The sequence below is a fragment of the Mustela erminea genome, chromosome 9 (genome assembly GCF_009829155.1).
Source record: "Mustela erminea isolate mMusErm1 chromosome 9, mMusErm1.Pri, whole genome shotgun sequence".
NCBI classification, from domain to species: domain Eukaryota; kingdom Metazoa; phylum Chordata; class Mammalia; order Carnivora; family Mustelidae; genus Mustela; species Mustela erminea.
Window position 1 is genome coordinate 57,103,549 of NC_045622.1, and position 13,190 is coordinate 57,116,738.

At 43.8% G+C, this 13,190-nt stretch overlaps 1 protein-coding gene across 7 annotated transcripts in view; it reads left to right on the forward strand.

Moving 5' to 3' along the window:
- Positions 1-13,190, forward strand: part of CLPB (caseinolytic mitochondrial matrix peptidase chaperone subunit B) — a 141,528-nt gene that overhangs the window by 45,943 nt on the left and 82,395 nt on the right. For 4 of the 7 annotated variants that reach the window (XM_032356714.1, XM_032356719.1, XM_032356717.1 and 1 more), the window contains 2 exons: positions 6,451-6,554; positions 12,733-12,822. In XM_032356714.1, the coding sequence (XP_032212605.1) occupies positions 6,451-6,554; positions 12,733-12,822 (194 nt within the window). Of the gene's footprint in view, positions 1-6,450; positions 6,555-12,732; positions 12,823-13,190 lie in introns of those variants that run through there. The other 3 variants (XM_032356720.1, XM_032356716.1, XM_032356721.1) reach the window with 3 other exon arrangements.

Consider the following 13,190-nt stretch of genomic DNA (forward strand, 5'->3'; position numbering starts at 1 on the left):
GACATCTGCTTCCATTTGTGCCATCAAATTCTCTTTTTACTTCTGACCTTGTACTCCCCATGTTAGCCAGACAACAGGCCTACTTACCATCTCCCCATGTAAGTCACCTTCTCCCAAATACAGTTCTGAACCTGGGAATTTGTTTCTGCTTCAGTAAAAGGCATCAAAGAGAAAGAAATCACTTCATTCCAAAGTCTCAGTGCTGCTCCCGGTTTCTGCTTTTGCCTTTCCTTGACTTCTGATACCTGTATATTCCTTGGTTTCTGGCTACCTACTTGGTTTGTTAACCTACTGTTCTTTAGCTTCTAGTCCTTAACATCTGACCTGGCTTTTGCCTCATATCTGTGCCGCCCGGTCTCTGGCCCTTGGTTCTGTTTTACTCTGAACTTCTTGACACTTGCTGGACATAGCCAACTGCTAAGCCTGTTCTTACCAGCTTTGCCTTAGCTTTCTCTAACCTGGCTAGCCTCCTACCCTGTTTTTGCCCCGCTGTATTTCTGTTGGTCATCAAAGCTAGCTAACCAGAGTCATGTAGCCCTCTAGCCTGATCTGGGCTGGCTTCCCCAAGAAGGGCCTTATCCCCCTGGAGGTCTGGATTAGATGCATTGTAAGTAAGTAATGGCTGTTGGACAGAAAGCCTCCTAGCCATCTGGCAAGGTGTTTGGTGCCACTCTTGGCCACTAAGCAGCCACAGTTCCTTTAGTCCTAGCTATACCCCCTCAGTGGGGCTCCTGCCTTTGAGTTTTATTAAAAATGAAGGGAATCTTCTCTGAGGTTACAGAATGAGTCACTAGCTTGGTTGCTTACCCTCTTTGGCCTCCAAGTTTGTGAAGTGAATTGCCCATTCCGTTTGATTGGGTTAGCAGTCTGAGGGCTGAGCCTAGTCACTGTCTTCTCTCCATCCTGTCAGACCACCATCTGCCCTCCAGGGCCAAGGGTAGCATACTTGGTTGCTTGGACACGTCTTGCAGCCTGCAAATTGGACAGATGGAATCAATATTCACGAACCTGAAGAGGCCCAGGTAGCACAGTTAGTGACACTAGCTGCCTGGAGGGACAGCCTGCCATGGGAGGAGTTGTGATTGAATGGTGATTGGACACAGCAGCTGAGGATTAACCAAATTATGTCCCTTTGAGTTTAGGTCGACAAACCTTTCTCTTGGATTTTAAAACAAGCCACCTTGTGCAGAATATAGAAAGAAGTGCTGCCTTCTTAACACAGGGCTATGCCACCTTGAGTCCTGGGGCGGAGGCGGGGGGCATGGTCAGGTATACATCTGGTGCCTGCTTCAACCCAGAATCATGTTATCATTAAGATTATATGGACAAAGGGGGGCGCCTGGGTGACTCAGTAGGTTAAAGCCTCTGCCTTCGGCTCAGGTCATGATCCCAGGGTCCTGGGATGGAGCCCTGCATCGGACTCTCTGCTCAGCAGGGAGCCTGTTTCCTCCTCTCTCTCTGCCTGCTTCTCTGCCTACTTGTGATCTCTGTCTGTCAAATAAATAAATAAAATCTTTTAAAAAAAAAAGATTATATGGACAAAGGGAAGAGAGCTCATATTTGTGGACTCCTTCTACGTGTCATGTACTACTGAGTTTTACATACTTATAACCTGTGGGGGGGGCGTTATTATCTCCATTTTCCTGGTAAGGGAATGGGCGTCCGAGGTACGGTAACTTGTCCTGGATCACAGACAGTGAATGATAGAGCTTTGATTTGAACCCAGATCTCTCTGTTTAGTTATAAAATATGCTGTCTTTCCAATTTAAATGTCTCAGTTCACATTTCTCTGACTTCCCCACAGCCCAACCACAGGTCAGGGACTTAGTAAAAATAATAACCAGTGTTTGTTGAGCACTTACTATATGTCAGGTGTGTTTTAAGCACTTTATGTGTGTTCACACAGCCATGTGAGCCAGATGCTCTTATCATCTGTGATAACTATGAGATTGCAAAATGATGTTCTAATTTCATTGTACTTTCTACATTTATTAGTTGTCATTCTATAATAAGAAAGAACTTTCTTTTCATCCCATTAACATACTTATTTTCAGTATGGAATTACGAAATCTTTTTTTACTCAGTGGGTTATAATCCATTATTGTCATTCACATTGATGCTCAGATTGTCCCAGATTTTTTTTTTTTTATTTGAGAGAGAGACAGTGAGAGAGAGCATGAGCGAGGAGAAGGTCAAAGGGAGAAGCAGACTCCCCATGGAGCTGGGAGCCCAATGCAGTACTCGATCCCGGGACTCCGGGATCATGACCTGAGCCGAAGGCAGTCGTCCAACCAACTGAACCACCCAGGCATCCCTCAGATTGTCCCAGATTTTAAAGCCAATGTTCTTAACCTCTATATCGTACTGTCTCTCTAGCAGATATTTTTTTCTCACTGCCTTCTGTGTTGGTTTTCATGTCTATAAGAGTCTTTTTGTACCCTCTTGGCTTTTCATCTTCTGGGGAAACGAGGAAGACCAATGCCAGTTTTATCCCAATTATGTGTAAACAAAGAGCAAATACACCTCCAAGTGAGAACCTGAGAGACTCTGCTGCAAATTCAATATCTGAATTTTAGACATGGATTTTAACTGCTTAGAGAGCCTTCTCATTTCTTCTTAGGATTGTAATCGATATACTGGATAGATTACCTATGAAAGGTAATTCTTTTTTTTTTTTTAATTAACATATAATGTATTATTTGCCCCAGGGTTGCAGGTCTGTGAATCATCAGGCTTACACATTTCACAGCACTCACTATAGCACATACCCTCCCCAGTGTCCATCACCCAGCCACCCTATCCCTCCCCCCTCACCCCACAGCAGCCCTCAGTTTGTTTCATGAAATTAAGAGTCTCTTATGGTTTGTCTCCCTCCCAATGAAAGGTAATTCTTAAGATCCTTTTAGGTAAGGTAATAGACACCTGAGACTTGGCCTGACCGAGTTAGATCAGTTGTAGGAGAACCTCAGCTACTTGGGAGGTAGATTTTGGTTTTCTGACTTACCTGTGAGGACTGTGTGTCTGTGTACATGGGAGTTATTAAAATTCATCCATCCAGGGCACCTGGCTGGCTCGGATGGTTGAGCATCTGCTTTTAGCTTCGGTCATGGTCCGAGGGTCCTGGGATCAAGTCCCACGTTGGGCTCCCTACTCAGTGGGGAGCCTGCTTTTCCCTCTTCCTCTCTCTCTCTCTCTCTGTCTCTCATTAATAAGTTTAAGAAATCATTTTAAAAATTCATCCATCCATGCAGTAAATAATTGAACCAGGTTCTATGCCTATTTGAATGAAATTCAAGCCAATTGGCACAGGGAAAACTATGAACACTGCTGCTTACAGATATTGAAAAACTAACAAAGAGATAAGCTAAAACTATAATTTGACTTAATTAAAGATTTTATTTATTTATTTGTCAGAGAGAGACAGAGAATACAAGCATAGGGAAAGGAAAGAAGAGAGGGAAGCAGGTTGCCTGATATGGGACTCGATCCCAGGAACCTGGGATCATGACCTGAGCCGAAGGCAGATGCTTAACCAATTGAGCCACCCAGGCATCCCTACAATTTGACTTTTTAATAGTTATGATAGAGTAATTTTTAGAAATGCTCACCATTATACTCTCAAAAGCATTAACAGTTCTTTTTTTTTTTCCCCCAAAGATTTTATTTATTTATTTGACAGAGATCACAAGCAGGCAGAGAGGCAGGCAGAGAGAGAGGAAGGGAAGCAGGCTCCCCGCTGAGCAAAGAGCCCGATGTGGGGCTCAATCCCAGGACCCTGGGATCATGACCTGAGCTGAAGGCAGAGGCTTTAACCCACTGAGCCAGCCAGGTGCCCTAAAAGCATTAACAGTTCTGAAGGCCAGTAAGCAAAAGATTAACATGCTAAGAGAAAAATGGTCAAAGGACATTATGAAAATAGTCCAAGGACATTATGAAAATAGTCCAACTATCGTGATTATGAAAAAAGAAACACAACTGACTACTAAACATATATATTTTTAAGTCCAATCTCCTTAGTAATCCAAGAAGTGCAAGTGGAGTTTGTAGTGTGATTCCATTCCAGATTGACACGTGATAAAGAAAAATAAATACCCTATTTTGGTGAAAGGAAAGCACAAGTTACTCTCATCCTTCTTCCTTTGCTAGTTAAAAAAAAAAATTGGTACACTCTTTGTGAAATTCAGTTCAATATTTATCAAAACACTTAAAAAATGCTTATGCTTTTAGGGTGCCTGGGTGGCTCTGTTGGTTAAGCATCTGCCTTTGGCTCAGATCATGATCTCATCTAACTCTCTGCTCAGCAAGGAGTCTGCTTCTCCCTCTCCCTCTGCTCCTCCCCTTAGCTCATTCTCTCTCTTTCAAATAAATTTAGAAAGCTTAAAAACAAAACAAAACACAAAAACCTTACACTTTTGATCCAGAACTTCATCTCCTAGGAATTTAGCCAAAGGAAATAATCAGACTGTGTTATTGAAATATTTAAAATAATCTAATGTCTTAGAATAGGAGATTGGTTAAATGAAGTATACTATAGTAGAACACTGTGCAGCTATTGAAAACAGTGTGGTAGACAAATACTTAAAACATTGAAATATTGGGGCTCCTGGGTGGTTCATTCAGTTAAGCATCTGACTCTTGGTTTTGGCTCAGGTCATGATCTCAGGGTTGTGAGATCCAGCCCTGCATTGTGCTTAGTTTGGTGTCTGTTTAAGAGTCTCTCACTTTCCCTCTTCCTCACCCTTTGCCCCTTTCCCCATTCACATGTTTGCATTTGTGTGCTCTTTCTCATAAATAAAATCTTTATTAAAAAGTAGAAATGTGGGGTGCCTGGGTGGCTCAGTTGGTTAAGCGTCTGCCTTTGGCTCAGGTTATCATTGCAGGGTCCTGGGATCGAGCCCCACATCGAGCTCCCTTGGTTCAGCAGAGAGCCTGCTTCTCTCTCTCCCCAGGCCTGCCGCTCTGCTTATTTGTGCTCTCTATCTCTCTGTCAAATAAATTAAAAAAAAAAAAAAAAAAAAAGTGGAGGTGTGCATGTTTGTGTGTGTTTTGAGAGAATTTATTATGGTCTTATTTTTGTAAATAAAAATACACATACATTGAAAAAACTGGAAGATTGTTTATATATTCTAAAAACATTTTCTTGTTAATTATTTATAGTTTCTGAATTTTTTATGGTGAACAGAGCTTTTTTTTTTTCTCCTTAAGGAGAAATAGCATTAGCAGAAACATGCTACAATAGGAGGGAAGTGAACATACATATGTAGCCCTTCCTGGGTCAAGCACACTAGGCTCAGTGCTCTGTAAATTTACCTAATTTAACCTTATAACAAGTCTGTAGAGGCTTCTACCTCTGGTCCCACTCCCTTTGATCCATTCTCACAGCCACTAGAGTGACTGTTCGAATAGCAAAGCTTTGGCAGGAAATCCACCAAACTATAAATAGTGGTTACTCTTGGAATTTAGATTGAGGAGGTAGATATAAGGGAAGACTTTCATTCTTTAACTTAATATTGCAATGTAGTATGCATTTTTCTAAGTCTGTATATTTTGAAGTGGGGAGGAAAAGCATATGTTGTCAAGTCACTTCCCCTTTAAGCCCTTCAGTGGCCTACCTTCTCTCCCACAGTTCTTCCCCTTACACTCTCAGCTCCAGTGCTACTTTCTTCAGGTGAAGCTCTGTGCCCCTTTGCCTCTAGGATTTGTGAATACATTGAGTCCTCCCACTTCACCACCCAGATCTGGCTATGCATCCTTCCAAGTCTTAGGGTCCTTAAATACCACATCCTCCGGGAGGCCTTTCCTGATCTCCTCCCTTGGTTTCCCACTGTACATGGTTGTTGTTGTTTTTCTTCTTCTCTTTAAGGGTTGATTTATTTATTTGACAGAGCATGTATGTTCAAGCAGGGGGAGTGGCAGGGAGAGGGAAAAGCAGGCTCCCCACTGAGCAGGGAGCCTGATGTGGGGCTTCATCCCAGGACCCTGGGTTCATGACCTGAGCTGAAGGCAGATGCTTAACCAACCGAGCCACCCAGCTGCCCCAGTACTTCCTCCATCATAGCCTTTACCACACATTACTATAATTTCATGCTTATTCTTGATATTCCCAGAAGACCATAAGTTCCATGAGGTTGCAGACCATTGCACAGTAGAACAGTGATTACAACACTGTTGTAAGAATTTAATAAGTAATTGCGGAATAAGTAATTCTGTATTTTGTGGTTGTGGAAACCTAGCCTTAAGAGAGGTGTTAGATAACTTGATCAGAGTCACTCAGCTAGTCAGTTTCAGAGCTTTCCTTGTCTTTTACACTGGCAGAGTTTACCTTCTTTCCCCTGTACCACTCACATGAGCAGAAGCAGCTCCAATCCCCAAACATGCTTCAGAATCTGAGTCTCGACTTCCTTTGCCTTTCCAGCTTTTGACACTTTCTGTCTTTCTGATTTCTTCCAGTGTGGTGCAGATCCTGCTTGCTGCTGGTGCTGACCCAAACCTTGGGGATGATTTCAGCAGTGTTTATAAGACTGCCAAGGAGCAGGGAATCCATTCTTTGGAAGGTAAGCACAGAATCCCCTGCTGTTCTGAGCACTCTCTTCCCTTTGGCTTCTAGGCAGCCTTGCTCTTGTGCCCGCTCTCCCAGCAGCTCAGAGTGAGAGCCTGCAAGTCCCTCATCCTCTGGGAACTCATGGATAACGCAGAAAGCTTAGAACACATGCCCTTCACAGTCCCCTCTGGCTCTATCATTTATGTCCCTTCTGGAGTCTTAGGGAATAAGATAGAGGCCTGACTTCATGACCAGATCAGGGAGTGGGGGATACCTTTCACTTGGTGTTCTCCTGATAGTACTTCACCCCACAGAATCTCAGGTGAGTGGATATTGGAGCAGGCTTCCATAAAATAATTAAGGCAACTGCATGGAATGTGGCTTTGTTCCTCTTCTACTTCCTGCAGACTTAACCTATCCCATCCCTGTCCCAGAACTAGAAAGCAGCCTCACTGGTTTCCTCTGCCTAAGAGGTCCCTCAATACCACTCTGAATACTGCTTTTAACCCCCTTCTATATGCAGAATGCAATCCTATCTCTGGGACCGGCCCCTCGATTTACCATTATGACCCAGGACAAAAAGTGGACCTTCTCTGTGCCTTGATGTTTATGCTTATAAAATGGGGTGGGCATCTGTGCCTCCTGAGGGTGTTAATGTGGGTTGTTTGGACTTCAGAAGAAAGAGGCGGTGTGCACCTGTATCAGGGTTCAGTCACGTGTCTGTCGGAGCATACTCGGGCAATCGGTCTTTGTTACTTCTTCTGGGGAGTAGTTCTTCAGAAGTGAGGTGTAGAAGAGGATAGGTTGCTTTGGCTATAAACAGCAATGAATATTTATTTTACTTTTGAGCTTTTGCTGATTCATGCTGACCCCTCTGCCTGTCCATTTTCCTGTGTCACTCACAGAAGCTGAGATACCCCTGTTTCCATCAATAGGGTAGCTGAGAAGTACTGCTCTAGGGTTGGCAGTGATGCCCAGAGGGCAGACAGTCATGCCGACTGCCTAACGGTCAGAACACTGAAGGTTTGGTGAGGCGAGCAGTGCGCTTGGTCCCCAGAGCAGTCAGTGAGGCTGCCAGACTGACGTAGCTGTGGTAGCCCAGGGCAAAGCTGTCGTTGCTGCCCCAGTGAGGTTTCTCAGATCAGCAGCACGAAGGCGGTGTCAAGAGCGTCAGAGCGTTGCTGCCCGGGGGACGTGTGGAGTAGCCCTCCCCCTACCTCTCTACTTCTCTAAAACTGCTCCTTCTGTCAAGCTCCACTTCTGTAGCTGGATCCTCCACGAAGCCTTTACTGTCCTTGGCAATAATTGCAACCTGCCCTCAGCTGCTCTTTTGAATGTTCTCTAAATCTTGGCCTTTTATATGGTTATTTGAGCTTTCATCTGCCCATATGTCTTTCCTTTCCTCCTCAGCTGACAGCTCCACGTGCAGGCCATGACCTATGCTTCCTTGGATTCCCCACTGAGCTGGAGGAATTATGTTCACTTTATGTTTCAGAGGAAAATTTCATGAGTGAAACTTGCCCTGTGTGGAGACACCTCTTGGCTGTTCTCTCCTCACTGGAACACAGCATTACTGTCCTCAGCTTGGTCTTGTGTCTAGGTGCTCTCACAAAAAAGCAAAGGGGAGTGTTTTCTGAGGGGGCAGAGCCAGGTGGAAGGGAAGGGATTATTTGAGTGCCTTATCATCTGCTCTCAGGATCCCAGCAGGGCTCAGACACTATTTTTGATTTCATAGAATCCCAGGGCTGTGAAGCCATGGAGGCCAACCTTTGCTGTCACACCAGTTCCTACCCCTGCACCTAAGTTTTATATTTTTGTTCTCTCCAGATTGATGCTCATATTCAACATTCTAGATCAGTAGTCAGCAAACTTTTTCTGGAAAAAGCTGCTTAGTGGCTTTTAAGCTTGGTGAGCCACCTGGTCTGAATTGTGAGTGCTCAGCTTGGCCACTGTAGTGCCGATGCAGCTATAGACACACAACACATGTACGTGGGTATGGACCAGTAAAACTTTTTAATTTGCAAAAACAGGCAGCAGGTTGGATTTGGCCCATAGGCTGTATTTGCTGACCCTGTTGTAGGTATTTTCTTTTTTCTTTCTTCCTTCTTTCCATCCTTTTTTTTCCCTTCTTTTCTGTCAGCCTCCTCTTAACTTTATTTTAACTCTTAAACTAGCTAGCCTATATTCTAGATAGGTAGGTAGATAGACAACAAAAATATTGGAAAAGGCTATTATATTCCTTATGAAATAAGATAAAAATATTAAGTATCTCTTCTTATTTTGTATGATCTGTGAATTTAGTGAGTAAGCTTTCTGTGGATTCGTATATTTACTGATGACATTCCTACCTAGCAGACACTGTTCTAGGCATTGGTGAGTTAGACAGGCAAGATCCCTGCCATCATGTGCTTTATGTGTTAGTCTTTGGTTTATGAGACTGAGGGCCTTCAGATGTAGTCTTTGGTTTAAATGTTTGTAAGGACTCAGTTCAGTATGGAGCCTTGGAGCATGTAGTCATGACAGTTTTGAAGCATTACTCAACATTCACAACTGTGTCCACCAAACTTCATTTTTTTCTATCCTCCATTTCTCATGTTGTCTACAGAATTTTAAGAGATTTTCTTAGATTTCTTGCTAAAATAAAAATGTGTTTAGCATTTGTTGTAATTTTTTTTGTCCAATAACCCTTTCACCCAAAGACTCTAAGTTATTCTGACATGGTCTTGTCTTGTCCTTAGCGAGCCCATACTGATACCCAGTAATTACCTAAGGGTTTAAGAACCATTAAAAAAAAAAACACATTCTAGAATTTTATCAGAATCATTGATGAACTCACTCTTTAGCTTGCAGGATATGCCTGGCTCTGCATCTTTTTGTTGTTGTTCTAAGGGTTTTTTTGTTTTTGTTTTTGTTTTGTTAAATTCCAGACTGCACTGCCTGCCGCAGTTTCTGGCAGCTTATCTAATTTTCCCTGGCATATCAGTTTGGATTTTCTCTGCCCTCCCAACTTCATATGCTCTAGGCCCTGAAAAGTAACCGTTCTTTAGAATCATCCCAGGGATCTCTTCTCTCCTTACTAAGCCTTTAGCTCCTTCTTAACCAGATCGATCGATTGATCGATCTTTCTTTCTTTCTTCCTTTTTTCCTTTCTTTCTTTTCTTTTATTTAAAGATACCTCGTTCTTTTATCCATTCAACCTGTATCTGTTACCTACTCTATCTATTTCTGGGTCATTCTCATTGGTGAAGTAGACAGGAACAAAAGAACCTTGTGATTCTTTAGATGGGACAGACTTTCTCACAGGAGGTTACCTGACTTACAGGATGTGTGAGGAGAGTAGAAAAGAGCAAGAGTGCTAGCCTTTTGCCCAGAGTGTGTCTAGGCAAATTCAAAGGAAAGTCACAGGCTTAGTTGGACAGTCCTTCACTATTGCAGCAGAGTCCATCAAATTTACTAAATTTCTAGTAGATATTTCTGTGGCCCTTTGTACTGTGCTAAGTACTGAAAGGAAGTGGTAAGTTGTCGTTTGTGACCTTGCCAGGACCTCTAAACCCCAGTAATACATCCCTTTTCTACCTTATCAGTATTGTGAACATCAAGAGATAAAGCATATGATGTGTGAATTGTAAAGTGCTCTGCAGTTGTAATTGCTTATTAGTTTTATTTCTTTATAATTCAGCATGCATTTACTGAGTGTCAGGCACACTGCCAGATTCTGGGAATGTAGAAATGAATATACATGATCTAGGCCCTCAACAGTGTTCCCAGTTAAGTGAGAAGACAGACCTATGAACAAGGCATCACAGTACAGAGTGATAATGCAAAGGTAGATGTACAATGAATGGAGATAGCACTGGCATAGGCAATGATAAGCGCTACCTGAGGGCAGACTGCTGTCTGGGAAGGGGCATAGTGTGAATGACTTTGAATAGGGTCTTAAGGAAGAGTGGGAGATTGCCTGGCAGACTAAGAGGTATGGATCTTCTGGGTAGAAGGGACAACACATGAAGAGACGTGGGATGGGTGGGTGACAGCAAGGACTCATCTGCCTCAGTGTTGAGAATAGCAAGAAGCGAGACTAGAGAGGGAAGCAGGGTTCTGCATGAGAAGGACATTGTAGGACAGTTGTAGGGTGCTCACACTGTTTTCTGAAGGTCCTTGAAGGATTTTAAGAAAGGAGATGCTTGGTTTACATTTGCATTTTAAATGAATCATTTGGATGGGGTGAGGGATGAAATTGGAGGAGAGAGATTAGCAGTGGCTCTTTGACCTTTAAGGGATGATGGCCTCCTTTGAGAATTGGATGAGAAGCTATGCTCCTCTCCCCCAAAATGTACTTAAAATTTCTGGGGATTCCTAAAAGTGATCTTTGGAAACGGAGAAAGTAGATGTTTAAAAAAAATACTAAGAGGTTGAATTCTTAGCTGAATGTAGGAATTGATGGAAAAGGAGGCATCCGTGGTGACATGCCGATTTCTGATTTGGGTGAACAGTTGGATGTGTGGGTCTGGAGTTCAAAGGAGAAGTCTGGCAGGAGATAGGGATCTAGGAGTCACCAGCGTTTGCTTGGTAGTGACTACAGTGGATGTGACTAAAATTGTCCAAGGAAAAGAGTGAAGGTAAGAGGTGAGGGGACAATCTCCTCACTCAGGGTACAGCATCTAAGGTGTGAAGAAGAAAGAGGATCCAAACAGGAGTGCCAAAAGCATTGGAGAAATTGCCTTGTTTTCTTTCAGAGAGGTTCTTTCTGTTTTACCTGCTTAGAACAGGCACAGTCTAGAAAGGAAAGAAACTTCTGCAACCCCGTTTTTGAGACTTTGTCATCGTTTGCCCCGTTCCTAGCAAAACCCTTCTGTTTTATATATGGCCATTGCTCCTTAGCAAGAAGACTGCTCTGCTAGGCATATTACAATATTCCCCACCCTCATCAAGGTGGGTGTTTCTGGGCAGAGGGCAGGTCTGCTAATGCAAGTGATGCGAGAGTGCCCAGCATAGAAACCAGGTTGGCCTGACTGTTCTGTTCATTCTCTTCAGCCATTAAGAGTGGCATCTTCAGAGGTATGATGGTGTCCTGGAGAGAGGTCAGGCTTTAGTGCTAGGCAGTTATCTAAGCTCTGTTTGCCTAAGTTCTGTAACTTACTAGCTATGTGTTCTTGAGCCAGTAGTTAAGGTTTTAGAATTTCCGTTTTCTCCTCTATAACATAGGGATAACAATACCCATCTTACAGGGTTGTTAGGATGACTAGAGATAAGTAAAGCATCATGTGAAGGATGATATTTGATGAAGAACTTCTCTACGGAGGTGGGTTTGACTCCGTGTAAAGCTGCCTTGGAGGTACTGAGCAACTCATTACTCCAGGGGCATTGACAGAGGCTGGCTGTCTGCCCATCAGGGATTGTGTACAGGGGATTCTTGCCCTGGGTCTTTGGGTAATATGGCTTCTAAAGGACCCTATCAGCCGTGTGATTTCTAAGGTCTAGAAGCTCTAGGCTCACCATCAGAACAAGTGATGTACTTATAAGCGGGATTTGAGCTGAGCTTTGGAGGGCAGAAAGAAAGTGGGAAAAGAAAAGCTGTTCTAAGCAGGGAACACAGCTTGAGCAAAGGCACATAGAGGGGACATATGTGGAAAGGGGAGCATGGAGATCACTGCTGCTTCTCTACCAACTCACTCCCTGATATTGACCACATTCCATTCAGTGCCTTGATCCCCATCCATGCCCACTCCAGGAGAGTTCCACTTGTGGCTGGCAGATGGGTGGTGGGTCCCAATCCTCAGGTGGAGGAGACAGTAAATTAATGGTAACAGTAAACAAGTCATCCAGCCAGAGATGCCGCAGGGTGCTTGTAAGTAACTGTTATAAACATTGGGTGTCTCAGGCTGTCAGAAATGCAAGCGAGCACTCTGAGTGCCTCTTATATGTACAATTAAAACAATAAAACACGGCAGAAACATGGTCAGAACAGGATATAAATCAGCTTCTCTTCTCAGCTTCAAATGGTGGCTGAATAAAGATGAGTCGTGTAGTAGCTGGGTTGGCGTAGGACCCTTCTGGGGCTAGAGGGTCTGACTTGCCAGGCTCTACCTCCCAAGGCCAACCCCAACAGTCTGGGTGGTCCCCTGCCCACAGCTCCATGGGCTGCAGGGTCTGGCCTGCTGTAGCTGACCTCCCCATCTCTGTGTCTTCAGATGGGGGACAGGACGGTGCAAGCTGGCGCATCACAAACCAGTGGACAAGTGCCCTGGAGTTCAGGAGATGGCTAGGAGTCCCCACTGGCGGTAATGCAACGGCTCTCTAATATTTCTCCCCTTCTCCAGGACATGCCAGGGAGTGGTCTCATCCTGGTTCATCTCTTTAGTAGAAGTTAACCACCCAGCACCCACCGTGTGCCCAGCCCTACCTAGGGAGAGCAGAGAAAATGTATGCCCTCAGAGAGCATAAATTTAAGTGGAAGTAATTATGCACCCAATGACATATAAGAATCACCTAGAGAGCTTGTTAAAACACGGAGTCCTGGGTCCCACCCCCAGAGATTCTGATTCAGTGACTCTGGGGTGGGAACTGAGATTTTGCATTTCTCACAGCTCTCCATTCTTTGAGTAGCATGATCTAGACCACAGATGTTAGTTCTGGCTTTGGGCTTGAA